This window comes from Eufriesea mexicana, unplaced genomic scaffold (genome assembly GCF_001483705.2).
Source record: "Eufriesea mexicana isolate 0111107269 unplaced genomic scaffold, ASM148370v2 scaffold8207, whole genome shotgun sequence".
NCBI lineage: Eukaryota > Metazoa > Arthropoda > Insecta > Hymenoptera > Apidae > Eufriesea > Eufriesea mexicana.
In genome coordinates, this window is record NW_016915982.1 from 47,729 (window position 1) to 69,486 (window position 21,758).

The 21,758-nt window shown below is 38.3% G+C and overlaps 1 protein-coding gene across 1 annotated transcript; it reads right to left on the bottom strand.

Moving 5' to 3' along the window:
• Positions 1 to 436: 436 nt before the first annotated feature.
• On the bottom strand, positions 437 to 20,956 carry LOC108552867 (venom acid phosphatase Acph-1). The gene is made up of 6 exons (XM_017907548.1): positions 20,861 to 20,956; positions 5,560 to 5,661; positions 3,903 to 4,162; positions 1,436 to 1,598; positions 757 to 1,083; positions 437 to 628 (listed from the first exon to the last, which is right to left on the bottom strand). Exons 1-6 carry the CDS (start codon positions 20,954 to 20,956, stop codon positions 437 to 439), a joined length of 1,140 nt encoding a protein of 379 aa, XP_017763037.1.
• Positions 20,957 to 21,758: the final 802 nt, after the last annotated feature.

Here is a 21,758-nt window from a genome sequence, read left to right on the forward strand (position 1 = left end):
TTGTAATTATATTAACTAAAAGTTCGTGTAATAAATAATATTATCTGTACAGCAGGTACATACGTATAACATAGAAATGCATGTAGCATTCTGCAAATATATATTTGAATACTTATATCTTAAATATGTAAGGATTGAAATATACCTAGTGGACTCTAATTTATAAAGTAATACTGTATTTAAAGTAAAATACAAGTATGGAAAATATGTTAATAAAATTAGAAAAATGTCTGATAAATATCAAAGAATTCATGGAACATTGAATGTGAATATATTTTTAAGGAGAATGATGAAATTGTTTCAACGTATGAATTATTTTTACAGTAGTTTGCATTAATACTTTTAGTTAAGCCATTTTTTGTCATTAATCGCCATATTCATAGTACATCGTTTATTTCGAGGTGTAAAATTTCAAATATGTATTCTATTTTATAATTCAGTTTAATTTCTCATTATAATACATATGTAGATGTTCCTTTGATGTATTATTCCATAAGCAGTTTGATTCTTCATCAGAAGGAATTACATCTTGCATAAGTCTTATATATTTATCATATGAGCATATTATACCACAGTTAGGAATTACGTAAGTAATTAATTTCTCAGTAACACCAGTCCAAAGCAGCATCTATCAACAAAGTTCATAATATTAGATCTTATATGGGATGTATAGGAAATTTTTTATCCAAAGGAAGAGGAGAAAATTTAAATAAGTTTTAAGGAAAGTTTTATTTCAAGTAGATGAATGGTACTTACTTGAATATATATTTTACCATTGCTACTTCGCAATTTTTCAACTATTATTGCAGATCCATAGGCAGGTAGTATTGGTTCAATAAAATCATGTGCTTTGGCAAATGCTGCTATATTTATTTCATGTCCGCTGTATATATAGATCTTTGGCTGAGTTGTGTTTCCTTTGAAATTCATATTTTTTATAAATTCCTTCACTAAAAACCCTCCATTTAGTCGTTTCATTAACTTGGTATGTGATTGTAGCATATATTCTAATGCTGTAATTTTTTCTATTTTGCTTTGAACATCTTTGGTTGCCCATTCAGGAAGAGTAACATTTATACTGCCCTACAATGTTATTAATATTCCTTTTGATATTCATTGAAATTTATTTATAAAAACGAAGTCAATCATAAGTATAAAATGAATTTTGTCGTATAATAATCTTTTATGTGAAATTATAGGAAATATATGTGTATGAAAGTATTCGTTAAATTGTAGAAAATTATAAAAGAGTATTAGAATTAAATATTTTCTATTAAAGTAATAAAATTCTCCCTATATATCTATCCATTTTCATTGTACCATAATTATTATTATGTATATCTCGGTCATTACATTACTGATAAATAATTTTAGTATTAATCTACAAAAGTAAATCTGTGAAACTGAACATAAAATAAAATTACTTTAGTTATACCTGTGACGTTATATAGTGATACAGCTGATAAGTCGCAAAAGTTGGACTCGTTGTCATGTCTAGACCGGTGTGTTCAGCGAGATAATCGAGAAGATCTTTGTATTTTTTTTTTATTACATGAACTGCAAATGAATCTCTCGTTTTCTTCCATTCGGTTTGGTACCTGCAAGAAATGTTTCAAAATGTATAAAAATTGCAGACAAAGTAATACTTTGAATAAGCACGAGATTAATGTAAATAAACAAAATAGAATTTTTGTTTTATCGTATGATTGATGATATATTGAATTTTGAATGTTATGCATACGAGTTATCAGTATCGAAGATGTCTTATATTTTGTTTTACATTTGCCGTGAGAATGGATCGAGAAGGAGATGAACTTTTATATCATAAATATAATAAATAATAAGATTTGATAATACAGACTGTCTTATAAGATGTGGGACCAACTTTAGGAATTGATACGTTCAAAAGCAGAGAAAGAGTTCATATATTAAAAATTTATATTTATGAAATATAATGAATTGTGTATTCTGTCATTTGCTCAGTTACATACTAGACAACAGATTTGTAAATAACACGTATTACTTTTATGTGGGATTGGAATAAGTACGACCCTGAAAGAATGCCAAGTGTGTTTGGGTTTAGGATGAAAGTGACCATGTGCAAGCGAATTAACTGCAAAGAATGTTTATGGTAGGGTCGAGCGAAAGTTTAGGAATGCGTCCAGAGTGATTGAAGTACCTGGCCCACGGAGATTGCATGGGAAAGGGGCATGATTGGGAAGGAAAGCCTGGGTATGGAAAAGGACAGAATGAATGCTTAAAATAAGAGTGCAAGGGCGCGGGCAGCTCCAGTCTACAGTCTCCACGGTCTACGGTCTAGAGTCGACAGTCTTAAGCTAGTGTCTAAGAGTGCGTCGGTAAGAAGTCAAAGTCGTGCGTACCCATAGCGAATAACCTCTTGTTTCATAGCCGTTAATCTACGTATAAGCTTATTGTATCTTATTAAGAAGTAAAACAACGCTATTTTAGCCCATTCACCCAAACCGATCCTACATTTATTTCTAGTGAAACAATGAATGTTTAAACTATTTCGACGATAATTATAACATAATCAGATTTGCTATCCAATCAAAAAATAATAAAATTAAAATATAAGTTGTGTTTAACGTAGTATCACCTTATATCAGTGTAACATTTTTATCATCAAATAATCGAAGACATAGGATTGGCTTCTTGATTGATCGTATCACATGTTATTTTAGTAATTCCAAAGAATAATATAAATTCAAAATGATTTGAAATACTGCAATGTTGCAAAGCGAATTTTTTCAGTGTACAGACTGCTTTGTCTGTCTCGTAATGAAATAAAAATTATTTTAAAAGCTCTTTAATTTTTTGAAATTCTTTATATATTCATACATGTACATTTTTCTGGAGATAATGGGATACAACACGTTGTTTAAGAAAGCAATGATTTCAAAATCTTTGAGAGTCCCATGATCTTAAAAATCTGTGTTATATGTTTAGAAAATTGCGTAGAAATTCCAAGTGGTTAAAATTATTGTGACCTTGTGCAAGGTGGTAAAATAGCAGAGTTTAAAGCTTTAAAAATTTATAATATTCATCGAAAGGAGTAAGAGGTGTCTAATACAACTATACAATGATTCAAGTTTTACAATTCTTTCGATATAAAGATAATTTCTATTATTTACTATTATTAAATAGGTGAGTTTCTTCACAGTAGAGCCTCCCATATTTGAACCGATAAGGAGACAAAAGTGTTCAGATAATGGAATTTTTGGATAATAGAATAATTCGAAGATATAGAAAATTTACGAAGAATCAGGAGAACAATTAGAGTAGAAAAATTTAATAGAATCACTCTTTTATTTCCTCTTTAATCTTTTATTCGATTTTGAAACTCGTATCACTAATTCAAATATTAATACCTGCCTTTAAATATATGTTATATCGATTTATACACTCGTTTTACAGATATTCAAAAGGACTATAGTATTATATAAGTCTCACCATAAGTCTTATCTTGCGATAACTTTGTTAACTTTAAGATATTGAAAACTAATTTAAATAATTTGTTTTCAAACTTCTAATTTATTTTTTCCATATGCTTGATAATAATAAGAATGTTTCAAGAATACTTATTGTTAGTGTGTATATCACATGTATTCTTGGTATAATAATATATAATTTTTAAAATATAATCTCTACTATAAATTGTATAATTTGATTATTAATATTGTATGTTTCTCCACTTCAAGTTGTATAATCCATCGAATTTCATTGATTTCATACTTGTACATGGTTCAAATATATGCAAATATAATTTATAATTATTTATAACGTAATTTATTTGCAAATATTACAGAAACCTAATATGCAACACACAGTGAGAAGCATACGAATAAAAATAATGGTATATGTAAAATCTTTTACATACTTACGTTGGGCAATATACTGGAAACAGTAATGAGTCTACAATGAATGGCGTGAATTGAATCGATATCGGAGACAATTGCAATTGGCCCAATTCGTTCAGTCCTGGAGGATATATACCACCCAAAACTAATTGCAAGGACATCTTCGTTCGATCGGTGTCCGTACTGCGGGCAAAAACGTCACCATAGTGATGACTACCACCTAAGAAAGTACTATACCGTTGTCTTAACATCATTCCGAGGCGAAATTCTCTTATTTTTCCTGCCTAAACAGAAACAAATGAAAGAAAGTTATTCGTAATAGATATAGTAGATTTGATTACAATACAATTGTAATAAAATTGTAATTTCCGCTTCCCGAAAAGCATGTTCATAGCATAACTCTTACTTTAATTTTCGATAATTCTAAAGACTATATTATTTTGTATTACGACTGTTTCGCCGAAGATTAGACGTACCTCGCCGTCCTCTCAGCGAATTAAGTCATATATCTAAATGCGAATGTTAATCCTTGAAAAATCGTTTCCGTTCATCCCTTTGTTTAGGACAGATTGTATATCTAAATGTGAAGGCCCTGAAATTTTACATGTACCAGTGTTGCGGCCCTAGGACCGCAATGTCTCAGGTCAAGTGGAAGACTGTTTTATGTCCTTATGTCAGCGTCCCTTGACTTCTGTTAAGCCTTGGAATGTCGTGCCGGTATTTTGTTCGGCCCTTGTTTAGAATAGACCCAGAAGACCGTTAGGGTCTTCTGGCAGCCAGATTCTAATTGCTGTTTTAGTTCAAGTTCCGTGTCCTTTCTATCTTCATTTTCAATGCATTTTCAAACGATTCTTTATTTCCCTCGGGTCACCGGACACGAGGCATTCTTTAGCCATTAATGTTAGAAAGCAGGCAACAGCACTTAGGATTTGGCTGACAATAGGCCTGCAAAGAAAGGGACCAGGCCATGTGCGATGTCGCGACTTTCGGAGCCATAAAGTAACGGGTCCTTCAGGAAGGATCACGAATGTGCAGGTGGCCCACCAGCAACTCCCTTTGAGGGAGAGGCTTCCTCCACCGGCAGACCTGGTCGCGGAAGACGGTCCTCCCTTCTTTGGGGGCATCTGATTCGCGGACCGAGGGCCCACCCTCGGTCCTGTCAACCACAAATGGGAAAACCGATTTCCCTTTGGCAATCATGGGCTTCGAAAGATCAGGCATCGCAAAGTTAGTTAGGTCAGTATCAGTCAGTCAGTCCGTTCATTATCAACAAGCATTCAGAAGGTATCATTCCAACAGTCAGTTGGTCAGCACACATCAGCATACGTACATCAGTACAAATCAAGCAGTCTGCACAGACAGTCTGCATCATCAAGTACTACATCAACCAATACACAAGTTTTGTGGATAATCAGTCCCGTGGATTGACTATCCCCTACAAATTCAAATCGGGTACCTACAACTCATAACGTGTGGCAACGTCCAAGCATTGGACAGCCGAGCGGAAGACAGCCGAACCATTTGGTCCTTCACGCCCGTCTGCAGCACAGTTGGCCTTACAACCTAACAACGTGCCTGCCACGCGAACTGAGCACTAAATTGGGTCCGTAACACTTACCCCAAAGCCGCCATAGGGAAAAGTTTAAAATCTATAACATATCGGTATAAAATACGTACTTACCTCGGTTAACTGACCATAACCAAGTGTATCGTAAATAGGATTGTGTTCTGCTTTAGGATACAGCTCCTCTTTAGTCGGTGTTCGGTCGCCATGTCTAAACACCTAAAAATGTCAGTAAAAAATAATTAAAATTGCTATTAAAAGTATTAATATGCTGCTTGACGTATACGTTAATATCTTTGTCAGAGTCTAGATAAATTTCGTTGCAGAACGGGGATAAAGAAGACGACTTAGCCTTCCAACGGTCAAGTCCGATGTGCTTAAATAGTTCAACATTTGATGTTTCGTTTTTGAAGTTGAAGTGGTAGTGATGAGTGTACCGAGTGATAACTCGATTGATGAGTGTTTGGAACGGTGCGATAGTAGATCAAGAGGATGTTTAAGCTAGATTATCAGTAGTGCGAGAAGAATTAATCAGTTCCTAAAATGCACGTGGAATTTTTACACGTTTGGCAGTGTGTGGTGTGTATGGGTATAAAAATAGATGTTAAGAGATTAGTACGAGATTGTCTGAAGAAAGTATCATAAGAGAGTCGTTTAACACGTTAAACGCCACGCTGGTTAGGTTAGGTTTGAGCGCTAGACTATCCGTTCAGGCCTCGCCAGTCCGCGCGGCCCGGAAGGATCTGCATAATGGCTAACTGTGGCGTGAACGGAACTGCACGTAAAACCGACATGGTTTTACATTGACTGAGTGACGACAGCCGACCTGAATCATCGATATGACTAGACTTCCAAAATCCAAGACGCAACCCTGTGACATCAGCCTACATGAATCACCAGACGATCGAAACTCCTAACCCCAAATTCCAAAATCCAACCCCTTCCAAACCATCCAGGACAAGATAATAAGAATATATATATATCCCAACCCAAAACCAGAATAAAGTCAGTCTAACTCTAAACCTATACACGTTCTCTTTTCTATACGGAGAGTATCTCGCGTAAAAGCCTTCGTGAACTATTTTCACTCGCGTGTCTAAGCTAGTTCCGTGACAACTGTTACGTCGAAATCACATGCTTCTCTCAGGATGCCACGGGAGAGTACCGCTAGATGCGAGATTTGTTCTAATATTTCTTTGATGCTCTAATAAAAATTTTTAATAGTTCTGTAGCGGCGAAGATTCCACCACTAAGCCTATGCCAAAGGTGCAGTTAAATTAGGGCCGAGTATGTACCGGGTGTGTCTCCGAAACGTGCCAGCAGTCACTGCAGGCCAGCAGGCATTGTCCCCGGGATGGCATTGGCTATCGTCAATGTCATGCCGGGGATTAGTTTGGGACCGGGCAGTGATGTTGCAGACCAACGTCTCGCTTGATTTACGACCCCCCTTTGCAGTCATCGCGACTTTCCCGCGCAAACGGTTCCCGCGGAAACATAGTTTTTCCCGCGCGTGGGTTGGCGGTTCTTTTCCACCCTTTCCGTACACACTCGGTAGCTTTAAAAGCTCCTAAGACAGAGGACCCAGAATCAGTTCGCGTCCTTCTACGACGCCGAGATTATTGTCCCGGCCGCCGCGATGAGCGCCGGCATGCGCAGTGCGAACCACCACAGTTCAATGGGTCACTTTTTATTTCAAAGTATCTTCTAATTAGCGGTTATATTCAAAATGTACTAACTGCCAATTTTTATTCAATGTTGTTCAATGTAGTTTAAATAGTTCAAGCGCTCCGATCACCAATGACCACCGTAGCGTCACAGGAGAAACCGTGGCTGGTCATATATGACTAACGTGGCAGTTAAAGTGTTAACGTGTTAAGAGTTCCTAGTGAGAGTTAGTCGTGAGAATTGCGAGTAGCGTAGAGAGCTAGATTTTAATTAATATAATGAATATTATTAAGTAAAAGGGACGCTTTGTTCCCACTGTACCCATTCCTACACTTCTTCCTTCGTTTTATTATATGGAATTTGATCAGATAGGACAGTTCATTGTCTAATTTCCTATATTCCTTCAATAATTGTCTAATTATTCTAATTAATATTAGCGGATGACAGTTACGACTCGGCTGTGACCAAGATCAGACTGTGCACGCAGGTTTCTACAAGGCTCCAGCTACGAATGGATCACAAATCCCCAGAAAATGTAACAATCTGTTGAAATTTGTCACCAACATGTGGATCACACGCGTGTACGTAAACTCCGTGCATCTCACCCTGAAAGAGGTGTGGCGGCTAAGATTCCGCCACTACGTCCATGCAAAAGGAACAGGGACATTAGGGTCGAGGGTGCACCGGGTACGTCCACGCAACATACCAGCAGTCGCTGCAGGTCAACAGGCATTGTCCCGCGGATGGCATTGGCTATCGTCAATGTCATGCCGGGGATTAGCCTGGGACCGGGCAGCGATGTTGCAGACCAACGGTCGTCTTAATTTACGACCTCTTTGGGCGGTCATCACGACTTTCCCGCGCGAGGGCGGTTCCCGCGTAAACCTTTCCCGCGAAAACTTAGTTTTTCCCGCATGCAGGTTGGCGGTGTTTTTTCTACCCCTTCCGTGAACACTCGGCCGCTTTAAAAGCTCCTAAGTCGGAGAACTACGGGCAGTTTGAAACCTACTACGACCCGCGATTATTGTCCCGACGGCCGCGACGAGCGCCGACATACTTATTGCGACCCACTTCAGAGGTATTTTTTCCACCACTGACGTTGTTTGGAGGATGTCCCCTTTGTTTCAGAGCGATCAATTACCGAAAGAAAGAAACGTCTTATGTAAACCGACTGCCAAACAGGAAAATGTCTATCCTTTTGCCGATTACCGATTTTCTGTGAATAATTCAGCAGAAAATTTAAGTGTCTGTCTTTCGTGATGATTAGATACAGTATTTTGTCAGTTCTTTATTAACCATTTTCGAATCTCAATCTACGTCGTTCATTAGAAACAGTCCTTCTCACACTTAGTCATTCGAGAAATCAACCAAATTTCTTTCACACATATGAACTGGAGTGATCATTAGCTATACAGTTCAAAATTCTCGACTTTTTTTGGTTTTACTTCCTTAAATTATTGATCATTTGATAAAAATGGCGTGCGTAAAGTTAACTATTATCGAATAGCGGAAATTCGTGCCACATTCGAGTTGAAATTTTGAAATTTACTCGATTTCGTGTCATTTTCGACATAATATATACGCACAACTTAAAACATATAATATTCCGCTATTTGGAAGGTAGTAATTGTGGTAATGGTTACATAGATTATAAATATATATGTGGGATTGGAATAAGAACGGTCCTGGAAGAATGTTAAGTGTGTTTGGGCTTAGAACGAAAGAGACCGCGTGTAAGAGGATCGAATGTAAAGGATGTTTATAATAGAGCCGAATGCGATAAACGGGTGAAAGTTTATGAACGCGCCTGACTGTTTAGAATACGTGACCGACCGATTGAGAAGAGAGAACGTGGGTATAGATGAGGACAGAGTGAATGCTTAAATAAGGGTGCAAGGGCGCGGGCAGGACCAAGTCCTTCACGGTCCTCAAGATAGTGTCTAAGAAGTAAAAGTCGAGCGTACCTGTAGCGGGTCTCTAGTTTCGTAGCCGATAATATAAGTATAAGTTTATTGTATTTGGAAAGGTAGTAAAGCAACGTTACTACATTACGTTACTAACAGGCCACCCCGATCCTACATATATGTGTTGACATAATAAAGGAGCGATGACTGTAAGAAAGGGATGAGTGGAACAAGTGTGCATAGGATGGCAATATCTAACGGATTAAGATTATTGTGATAAATGAGTATACGTGTAATGATTGAGGTGTATGTGAATTGTGTATGTTCATGTATTGTATGAAAGAAGAAAGAACAAAACGAGAGTGATTTGGTCAGTTGCAATTGAGTTTTAATAGTGAAAATAGGTGTGAGCATGTGATTGTTAAGATCAATTAATTATATTTAATCTTCATATTTGTGTTCGATCATTCTTTGTAATTAAATAAAGAATTGTTCTTATTGTTACGATATTTCATCCACCACTAACAGTAATGAATATTTTTTCAGCGAAAATGCAACGTTTTGCATGTATAGTGTTCCGTCGTGGAACAAAGAAGACCCGTTACGGTCTTCCAACAGCCAGGTCTTAGGGTCGAACAATTCGGCATCGGAATTTTCCGCTCCATGCCTTCAGCATGTCTGAATGCTTTACCTTTTTTCTTTGACTTCTCGTGTCGCGGAACACGAGAATCCTGGAAATCCCTAATTTAACGAAATTAGGCGACGGCTCTTAAGACTTGGCTGACAATAGGCCTGAGGGCTCCACGTGGTCCGCACACGTTGGAAGCCTCAGGCCCTCGCTAGGGGTAACAAACGACCGATGGGGTCACCAGCGCGCGGGTGGACCCCAGGTACCCCACCTTGGAGCAGAGGGTTTCCTCCGCTATCGTTGCTTTTTGGGGGAACCTTCCCTTTCTCCAAGGTCACCGATTCGCGAACCAAGGGAACGCCCTTGGTCAAAAACAGCCAATCATATTTGGCGAGCTCCCGATTTTTCCTAAGGCCGATCTTAGGAAGATCGAGGAGCTCAGTTCCGTACGAGATCCGAGAGACACGGGTTCTCTCGAAGACACTTCCTCTCGAAACATCGAACACACCGGTTCTTTCTAAACTTCTTCCTTTCGACACGTCAGAGACGACGGTTCTCTTCTAACACGAGACGATTTTCGTATCTCCTCGTTAAGTCGACGAGATACCGTGTCGCGTCGAACCGTCCATTCACATCGGGATATCTTCGCGCCTTACAACCGCGAAGACGAATTATTTCGGGTGGAAACCACGCGACCAGGAAGATCAAGGGAACGACGCGATACCCCCTTGATACCTCCAACATATAGGGTATATGAAAATTAATTTTCTCGGTCATTACCGCACCATATTTTACTTATTGCAGTTAAAGAGAAACATGTCTGGAAAGAATTATAGATCGTAACTGAATCGTTCTTTCAAAAAATGGTCCGCAAATATTTTACTTCATTACACACGAATGCTTAAGTGGTTTACTGTGCACGTATAAGCTATTATAAAAAGTACGATTCACGATTTATTATGTGTATGTCACAACTTACAGTACTGCTTATCTTATAATTGAATTCGATAGCAGTAATTTTACCATATTTATCGATGACGTACAAATGATTCATTCTTCACTGATCTATCGATGGAAAAAATTTGGTAATCTAAATATTGAATTACACGTGTGTTTATCGAATCAGATACTACAGTCTGTAGTTCAGCGATACACGCTTTGGGACTATTTAAACATCGCTTTGTTATTTCTTCCCTATCTTTCATGGTAATGAAAATAACATAGACGTTCAATTTAATTTAATCACCTTGTATACAAGGTATTTGAAGTTTCGCACTCAATTATTTTCTAAACTATAGTTCGTTTCAAAAAATGTTTCAAATGAAACTCACTCTATTTCGAGGGTGACATCTTACAATAGTGTAGGATATCATTTGGAAAGAAATCGCGAATCGGCCATTGCCAACAAAAACAAATTATAAACCGATCAATATTTTCTAGAAGCAAATGGAAAAGTTATTTTGGGAAGCAAAATTAAGTTGCGGGGTCCCTACGAGGAGGTGAAGCGTAGATTAAGGAAAGCATAAAAGCATGGATCTTGACGACCAAAACAGAGTCCTTAGAAATCAATTGTGACCAACACGAGTGTGAGTCGCTCGGTGTTGGAAAGAGAGTTAAATTAGAGTGCGTCTTTGTGTGTTTTCGTTTCGTTATCTTGGTGTTCTTTTCCTAAGTTAAATTAGTTTTATGAGTTTTGTGTTTGTGTTATTCTGTTCTTGTTGTTCTGTCAATTTTCAATGTCTCAAAGCCAGTTTTCGCCATCCTACAATAGTAATAAATTTTCGCCAGATGGATATGTTTCCGAAATTTCAAGGTGATCTTGGTCTTTTTTAACTGTTTGAGTCCCAAGCAGCGCGATCGGGCTCAACTTTGCCGATGCATGTACGTCACATAGTACCAACAAGCGCTATTGCGACGATTGGATTATTCGACATAAAATTAAACAAGCGCTATCGCGCCGTTTGGACTACTTCGCACTCGATTAAGGTAAGCGTTATCGCGCTTCAGGGTTTTTCGACCGTGTTCCTCCGAAAGCCTCAAGCGCTGCTTGGGATTCAAACGGTTAATGAAACTATATATTTTCTTTTATGCAAGTGAATAGTGAATTTTAGGGCAAATTCGTTGACTTATAATACTGTAAGAGTTTGGAAAAGCGTGCGAGCTCCGGTTACCAATAAGGCGGCGAGTGACGACCACTTAGCAGCGATAACCGGAGTCTCAATTCGACGCAACGATCCACTTGAGCTAGGCGTCGAACCTGATGAACGAACAAAGGAGGCCTATCCTTAAAAGGTTAGGCCGAAAAGCGCAGCGGGTCAGTCGTTAGTCAGTCGTTAGAGAATCCTTAGGAAAGAGTATTAGGAGACAGTTCCTTCGTGAGTTATTGAGAGACAGTCGTTAGTCAGTTGTTAGAAAGTCCTTACGATATAGTATATTCGGCCAGTCCTTATTGTTAGAATATTAGTAGAGTCCCCCCTTACAATACTTTGATCTTTGAAAATCGCAATAGGTCATTGTTGCGTCCCGAGTTTCACGGGGTTGTAAGGCCCGTTACGCTGCTGCGGCAATGCTGCTTGGGATGCGGCCCACTCTAACTTGATAGAGGTAGACCTGGTTGGCGTTGAACTGCAAGGAGTTCTATAGTAGTAGACAGTCTCCTGCGCTGAGTGTTGGTGGGTCTCGATTGCTGATGTTGTAATCGTGATGGAGTTTAGAGAGAATCTTGATGTGGTCGTGATGGAGGTTTTACTGAGAATCTTCTTGTGAATGCCTTGTCGGTAGTTTTATAAGGATCGACTGTCTTCTCATTGGTTGGTATGATATTGGGGGTGTATGCTAACTTCGGCGTCTTTCGGTGGTGGTGGTTGTTTAAACATTTGGGTTCTTATGCCTGTCGTCTAGAGAATAATATATGGGTCCTTGTCACGGTTTATCCTAGCGGTGGTTTAGGTGACACTGAGCATGCGCAAGTGAAGGGACCCTTGCAATAGAGGCATAAAACAGGCCTCCACTTGACTTGGGACATTGGGGTCCTAGGGCCGCAACAGTCATTTAATGCTATTTAAAACTTATCTTTATTAATCGTCTCGAAATCCTATCTTCCTAGATTATTTCGTCATCTCGTATGTAAACATATCACAAATTCGCGCTAATGATCGCTTTTATTGCAGTTTACAAACGCGTATAAAGGACCAAGATTTCGGATGTAGTTTCAGCATGATGAATACTAAACAATATATTTCTTCATCGTTGGATAGGAAAAGGAAATAATATCTCTTTCCCATTCAGGTCTCAAGATTTAATACCATTAGACTCTCTTTAGTGTGGTGTTACAAAAGTAAAAATTTACCAGGCTGAATCCGTCACCTGTGAAAATATGAATGATCGGATTAGCTATGCTTGCCGCAAAATTAATAGAATACTCGAGAACGTGGAGTTATCATTTAGAGACAGAATTAATCAGTACATTGGCGCTGGAAATCGTTCTCTTCAATATATCAGATAAAGAGCTATTTTCTCAGTATATAACAAAGATAACAGCATTAAATGACCTTAATCGACCTTAAAAGACTAAAGTATTACAGGTCAGTGAATTTACCTTGAAATACACTATTCGTTTGCATAAAAAAAAAAGAAAATAAAATTCCATTAAAAAGGACCAAGGTCATCTTGAAATTTCGAAAGCATGTTCACGTGAAAAAAATGTGTGACCATTTCAAGATGCTTCCCTCGAAACAGAGTAAGTTTCATTTCAATTATTTTTTAAAAAGAACTATAATTTAGGAAATTATTGAGTGCGAAACTTCAAATGGGGCACCCTGTATATGTATCGCAAAAGTGTCTGTATTAGAAACCATGAATTTGAATATATGTTGTCGTCACAGGTGTATACGTGAATGTGTATAATTAATGTATCTGTCTTTTAACTTCTGTAATTCTTGATACACGTGTATTTGTAAAGTTCAGTTTCAACGGATGTCGAATAAGTTCACTTGTATTAATATATTCATATCTTATTTCGTATGATCATTTACGTGTAACGAAATATGAAAGAAGTGTAATTATTTGTAATTGTAATTATGTAAATATATGGTTCCCTGTGTTGTAAATAACAATAAAAGTATTGTAGGATTTTTAGCTATATTAATCCTATGCAGACCAATATCTGCGTGTCTAATAAAGAACAACTCTCTTTAATAACAAAACAAGTTTATTTAATGGACATAATACACAAGGTTCCTGTCGCGTCGCGTCGCGATCGAAATTCTCGTATTTCTGACGGGTTGTAAGGCCGTCTCGCGACTACGACACGTGCTGCCCGCCAAATTAATATTGGGCAACTATTTAAGTTGCACGAGCAGAAAAGAGTCGTGTCTACGACGGTCGACGTTTCGAAAAGAATCGTGGCGTGTTGTTGATTTGAATCGGTTAGACGGAGTGTCTTAGAGAGACCCGATGTCTCTCAGATCTCGCAAGGAACTGTGTTAAGAGAAGCCGTGTCTCTCAGAGCTCGTACGGAAGTGAGCTCCTCGATCTTCCTAAGATCGGCCCTAGGAAAAATCGGGAGCACGCCAAATATGATTGGCTGTTTTTGACCAAGGGCGTTCCCTTGGTTCGCAAATCGGTGACCTTGGAGAAAGGGAAGGTTCCCCCAAAAAACAACGATAGTGGAGGAAACCCTCTCCTCCGAGGTGGGGTACCTGGGGTCCACCCGTGCGCTGGTGACCCCATCGGTCGTTTGTTACCCCTAGCGAGGGCCTGAGGCTTCCAACGTGTGCGGACCGCGTGGAGCCCTCAGGCCTTTGTCAGCCAAGTCTTAAGAGCCGTCGCCTAATTTCGTTAAATTAGAGATTTCCAGGATTCTCGTGTTCCGCGACACGAGAAGTCAAAGAAAAAAGGTAAAGCAGTCAAACATGCTGAAGGCATGGAGCATTGCCGATGCCGCTGTTTATTATTTGATAAAGTCCTTCGCCATTCGCCACCCCACAGTATCATAATTGAAATCAATGAAATAAATCTCGACATTTGGTCATGGAGTAAGTTGCCAAATTTTTGAACCGAAACTGATATAAAGCAGTTTTAAGTAATTTTTAAATAATATATGTAGGAATGGTAAACGAGGGACGCTCGTTTATTAGGGTAGACTGTCTAGGACTGAAACTCAGGTCTAGAGGACCCGTTAGTAACTGGCTGCCAAATGGGCCGTAGGAGGTCGGGGCCAGGTCACGTGAGGTGGCCTCGCGCAACCCTGGCTCTCCTCGGCATAAACCGAGGGTGACGCGGCTGCGGTCACCTCTCGGGAAGGGTCCTTGCGAGGGTGACCCTTCGGAGGGGCTAACTCGGAGGGAGGAGTCTCCTCCACCCTTGACCTTGGGGTAGAGGGAGTCTCTTTTCCTTTGGGGAGGCGCTTGTCTTCTGGACGGGCTTTAAAACGGCCCATTCTGGAAGACACAGGGCAGAAGTGTTAGTATTACAGAAGAGTTACAGTTAGAATTATAGTCACGGTGGAGTTACAGAAGAGTTACAGTTAGAATTACAGTCACAGTGGAGTTACAGAAGAGTTACAGTTAGATTTATAGTCACAAAGGAGTTACAAAAGAGTTACAGCTAAAATTATAGTCACAGAGAAGTTACAGAAGAGTTACAGTTTGAAGTATAGTCACAGAAGAGTTACAGAAGAGTTACAGTTAGAATTACAGTCACAGTGAAGTTACAGAAGAGTTACAGTTAGAATTACAGTCACAGAGGAGTTACAGAAGAGTTACAGTTAGAGTCACAGTCACAGAACGGTTAGAGACCAGTGTGCAGAGACAGAATCAGTCAGTAATAGTCAGTTTGTGTTTATAAACAGCTCATCCTTTAAAAAACGATACTGTTATTGTTAATCAAAGCGGGGTCTTTGTACTATACGTATCCAGCCCGCAAATTTCTCCTGAACTATTTGCTAAATTCCTACATATAAAGTAGTTATAAGTAGTTCACAAGTAATATAAAGTAGTATAGTATGGCAGGATTTCCACCTCGTGTATAGGTAACTTAAGCTTAGAAAGTCACCGAGGGTTCGAGGGCCAGGTCGGTCAGAAAAACCCAGCAATGCGTCAGGCCCTTAGCTTGACCATATTTGATCATGGGAGAGGTGTTTGGAAAACGTATACAGGTTGGGGTAGATATAAAAGAAGGCAAAAGTGATTAGTGAACAGTTCTTGGGAAGAGTGATTGGAAGAGAGTCTTAGGGACAGTCTTAGGAGTGACCAGAACAGAGTTGTGTAGAGAGGGGTTATTAGTTGGTAGTTGTTTAGTTGTATTTTAGTTGAGCCATTAGTTATAACTGGCTGAGTTGTCATTCTGTTGTTGAATTGAGTTGTAATCTCAAGTTGTAGTTGATATAGATTCGTATGCTTAATCGTCACCACACATTGTTAATTCTTTATTATTATTAATAATAAATATTTATTATTATTTATTTTATTTTATTTATTATTATTATTAATAAATAGTAGTTTCATTCACCAACCACCACCCAGGTCTCTTCAGTAGTTTGAAGCAATTTTCAACTAATATGAAATAGTTTGAAGTAGTTTTCAAGTAAAGTAGCTTTAAGGTAATGAGGTAAAATAGTTTTAAGGAGTTTTAAGTTAAAATATAATATAAGGTAGTTCGTTATATGCATCCAAAGGATGGTAAAACTATAAGATTAATGCAAAATATAGGAAAAAGCGACACTTTGTTCGTCAACAGAGCAATAACTTATTTTGAATATTACATAATATCACGTTATTTTTGGAGTTTATATTTGGAAATAATACAGGTAACCCTCCTATAACACGGTATATAGGTTCCTAGAAAATGCCGTGTTGTATGAAACCGTGTTGTATGAGACTCAGGGCCAGTACAAAGAGGGGGGTTACGTTTTGGAAACTTATTAAAAACAAATTTTTTTTTTAATTCTACATAAACAACTTAATTTTTATTAAAAATATAAATGTATGTACAACACAAAACAAAAAAAAACAAAAATATTATTTTAATTTAACGCAACTTTAATTTAATAAATTTCTTCGTCATCACTGCTCAGTATAATCAACCGAGAACGTTTCTTCGGTGGGACGATATCGCCTTCACTTTCAAAACTATCGCGCCATTCGGGTATTTTCAAAAGTCTCTAGGACTCAAACGGTTAAGACGGCATGCTTCGCCACGGCTGTAGAAGTACAGTGTTGTACAAAGGTTTCTGCAATTTTCTTATCGTGTTAAGGCGAAACCGTGTTATAGGATGCCGTGTTGTAGGAGGGTTCCCGCAATTTACAAATCGCGTTATAGTGAAACCATGTTATAGGATGCAGTGTTATAGAAGGGTTACTTGTATCTTGAAATATTTGGCTAAAAACATTGTCTCGACTAAAAAGTGTCTTTAGGTAATAAAATTCCGTGTTGACTATTTCTTAAACAGATATATTTTATTTAAGACATAGCAATTCCAAATTTTGATCGGTTATATACACTAAATAAATCTATTGCTAAGTCATTTAGAACAGACAGTACATATTTAAATATCTGTGTTTACACAGATGCTTGCCATGGTCAAATGACGTGTCATTGCGAACTGACTGACTGGTATACCAAATTTACATGTCAGCAGTGGAGACCATATTCACTGTTAACCATCTCGAGTGGGTTAACTATTCCTATCAGAACCAAAAATTTTATTACTCCAAATAGAATAAGAAAATCTCGAAACATTATCTATAACTTCGTTTATTTAAAAAAGAACATATCGTAGGAACCTATTTGTTAGGAAATAAGTCACGAATCGGCCAATGCCAATGTGCAAGGGGTGTCTAATAATATTCTAACAAGAACTAGCCACTAATACTCCTTCCTAATAACTGTCTCTCAATAACTTCTCCCAACCACTCTCTAGGAACTGTCTAAACTCTGTCTAACAACTGCCTAAGCATTGCCTCGTACGCTTCGCGACCTGCCCTTTTAAGGACGGGCCTCCTTTGTTCATTGATCGCGGATCAAGGGGATCGCCGTTTCGATTTGAGACCCCGGTTATCATTACCAGTACAAAGAGGGGGGTTACGTTTTGGAAACTTATTAAAAACAAATTTTTTTTTTAATTCTACATAAACAACTTAATTTTTATTAAAAATATAAATGTATGTACAACACAAAACAAAAAAAAACAAAAATATTATTTTAATTTAACGCAACTTTAATTTAATAAATTTCTTCGTCATCACTGCTCAGTATAATCAACCGAGAACGTTTCTTCGGTGGGACGATATCGCCTTCACTTTCAAAACTATCGCGCCATTCGGGTATTTTCAAAAGTCTCTAGGACTCAAACGGTTAAGACGGCATGCTTCGCCACGGCTGTAGAAGTACAGTGTTGTACAAAGGTTTCTGCAATTTTCTTATCGTGTTAAGGCGAAACCGTGTTATAGGATGCCGTGTTGTAGGAGGGTTCCCGCAATTTACAAATCGCGTTATAGTGAAACCATGTTATAGGATGCAGTGTTATAGAAGGGTTACTTGTATCTTGAAATATTTGGCTAAAAACATTGTCTCGACTAAAAAGTGTCTTTAGGTAATAAAATTCCGTGTTGACTATTTCTTAAACAGATATATTTTATTTAAGACATAGCAATTCCAAATTTTGATCGGTTATATACACTAAATAAATCTATTGCTAAGTCATTTAGAACAGACAGTACATATTTAAATATCTGTGTTTACACAGATGCTTGCCATGGTCAAATGACGTGTCATTGCGAACTGACTGACTGGTATACCAAATTTACATGTCAGCAGTGGAGACCATATTCACTGTTAACCATCTCGAGTGGGTTAACTATTCCTATCAGAACCAAAAATTTTATTACTCCAAATAGAATAAGAAAATCTCGAAACATTATCTATAACTTCGTTTATTTAAAAAAGAACATATCGTAGGAACCTATTTGTTAGGAAATAAGTCACGAATCGGCCAATGCCAATGTGCAAGGGGTGTCTAATAATATTCTAACAAGAACTAGCCACTAATACTCCTTCCTAATAACTGTCTCTCAATAACTTCTCCCAACCACTCTCTAGGAACTGTCTAAACTCTGTCTAACAACTGCCTAAGCATTGCCTCGTACGCTTCGCGACCTGCCCTTTTAAGGACGGGCCTCCTTTGTTCATTGATCGCGGATCAAGGGGATCGCCGTTTCGATTTGAGACCCCGGTTATCATTATTACGTGCTCCTCACTCACGCCGCCTTATCGGTAACCGGAGCTCGCCCAATCTTATATATTCTTACAAATGTAGGACCCTATTTTTCGAAAATAAATCGCTAATTGGCAGAGTCGCGTAGTCTTCGCAGGGGGGCAAATCACGAATCGACTGAATGAATTGGCTGAATCGTATTAGTTAATTAACGGTTGATTAAACGTCTCATCAAGCTCATCAGAGGGCATAAAGGAGGGTTCTCGATGACACATGTTGAAGGTATCAAGGGGGTATCGCGTCGTTCCCTTGATCTTCCTGGTTGCGTGGTTTTCGCCGAAATAATTCGTCTTCGCGGTTGTAAGGCGCGAAGATATCCCGATGTGGATGGACGGTTCGACGCGACACGGTATCTCGTCGACTTAACGAGGAGATACGAAAATCGTCTCGTGTTAGAAGAGAACCGTCGTCTCTGACGTGTCGAAAGGAAGGAGTTTAGAAGGAACCGGTGTGTTCGATGTTTCGAGAGGAAGTGTCTTTGAGAGAACCCGTGTCTCCCGGATCTCGTACGGAACTGAGCTCCTCGATCTTCCTAAGATCGGCCTTAGGAAAAATCGGGAGCTCGCCAAATATGATTGGCTGTTTTTGACCAAGGGCGTTCCCTTGGTTCGCAAATCGGTGACCTTGGAGAAAGGGAAGGTTCCCCCAAAAAGCAACGATAGCGGAGGAAACCCTTTCCTCCAAGGTGGGGTACCTGGGGTCTACTCGCGCGCTGGTGACCCCATCGGTCGTTTGTTACCCCTAGCGAGGGCCTGAGGCTTCCAACGTGTGCGGACCACGTGGAGCCCTCAGGCCTATTGTCAGCCAAGTCTTAAGAGCCGTCGCCTAATTTCGTTAAATTAGGGATTTCCAGGATTCTCGTGTTCCGCGACACGAGAAGTCAAAGAAAAAAGGTAAAGCAGTCAAACATGCTGAAGGCATGGAGAGGGAAATTCCGATGCCGAATTATTTGACCCTAAGACCTGGTTGTTGGAAGACCGTGACGGGTCTTCTTTCTTCCACGACGGAACAACACACGAGGAGTCCTGAGGAATCCTTGGAAATATAATCTGTGACAGGTGCCGGACGCGTGTTCGGTATCAGAGAAAGAGAAAAAGAGAAGGAGAGAGAAGGAGCGAGAGTGAGAGAGAGAGAGGTAGAGAGATTAAAAGAAGCCTGTGCTTTCCGTGCGATGAAATTGCGTTATCCTTATTATATTATTTTTTTACTTAAGTTTAGTTAGAGTTTTGCTATTTTTCTTTGTTTTATTCTGTTCATTTTTCGGCGTCTCAAATCGTTCACGTAGATTCGATATTCCTTCGATAAGAAGAAGAAATATATACACTACCTCGCGAAAGTATTCGAAGGGTATATTTCAAAAGAATTCTCTAACACAAAAATTTTGATTTTAATGAAAGTTCGTGTGCACATAAAGTATTACAAGTTACGCGTGCAGTGATCTTTTTGTTGGTAGAAAATTATTTTGAGGGGGTAAAATCGTCGACTGAAGTTTTGACAATTCTTTTGATTCTCAAACGGGGTCTCACATGGAAGAAAGTTTTACTATAGAGCAACAGAGCACCAAAATCTTAACGTTTTTCATTCGAAAAGTTTTCCTTTATCTCGCATCGTTGTACAGTTACATTTAAAAGACAGAGATCAGGCTGTGACTTTGAGTAACGATTTCGCCCACGTGAAATGATATTTGCAAATAAGAAAAATCGTACCATGTGCAGCTCGTTATGCTTTAAGTACGCGTATACTTCCATTAAAATCAGAATTTTTGAATTCGAGTACTCTCCTAAAATTTGTATAGCAAATACTCTCGTGAGCCACTGTACATGTTCATTTCGAAAACTGAAGGCGAAATTAAAACTCATTTTCGGCATCCTACGATAGCTTTTATAACAATTATATTTTTCTATAGTCCAATTATTTTGATTAGGTACTACCTAAACATGTACTCACAATTTGCACTGATTCCAGTTGATACTTAGCTGTCGTTAACCACACAAGTAGATTTAAGAACAGAGTTATTTGCGCACAAACTTTTGTACTTGCCATTCTTTATACGGAACTAATTTTCGGAACAAAGTGTAATCCCAATAAAACGAAGTATAAAACGAGTTAATGCACAGTAGAACGCACGCTTGAGAGTGGGACACTATCTACTTAACTCAGACGGAGTAATATTTATACCTTATTAACTTCAGATTACCGACTACCTATGTATGTATGGAGGAGAGGGGATAAATCGCAATCTGATAATTTAATATCAACATATCTAACTGGTCATTCAGTATATCTTTAGTATTTAAAATGTATATCTTGGCTGAAGGCATTTTTGATAATGCTTCAGAAGGAATTTGCAAAGAAATTTGATATTTAATTCAGCGAAATGAATGTGGAATCGATATTAACCCTTTGCACTCGAGAGGCGGTCCTCAATTACGATTTAATCAAATTCCAAAGATTGATGTTAATTAAAATATCATATTTGAAATAATTCAACGATGCGTGGAATGTCGAAGTAAAATAACTTTACGTGTAAATTCGTATACGATTTCTCATTTTCCGTTTTGAAAATATCGTCGACTTTATAACAGAAAATTTTCAAATTGCTATTTTTTGTATTGAAAAAATCGCTGAGTGCAAAGGGTTAAATGGATATAATTAAATAACGAATTTCCATACAAATTCATATTTTTATAGGAAATGAATGAGGAACAGGTAAGGTGAGATTTAGCCATAAACTTATTTTGTAATTAGAAGATACTAAAATATAGCTTTAATTTTATACATTTTTCATAAATTCATGACTTATTGGAAACATACCAATTTTATAAATATTTTATAAATGTAAATA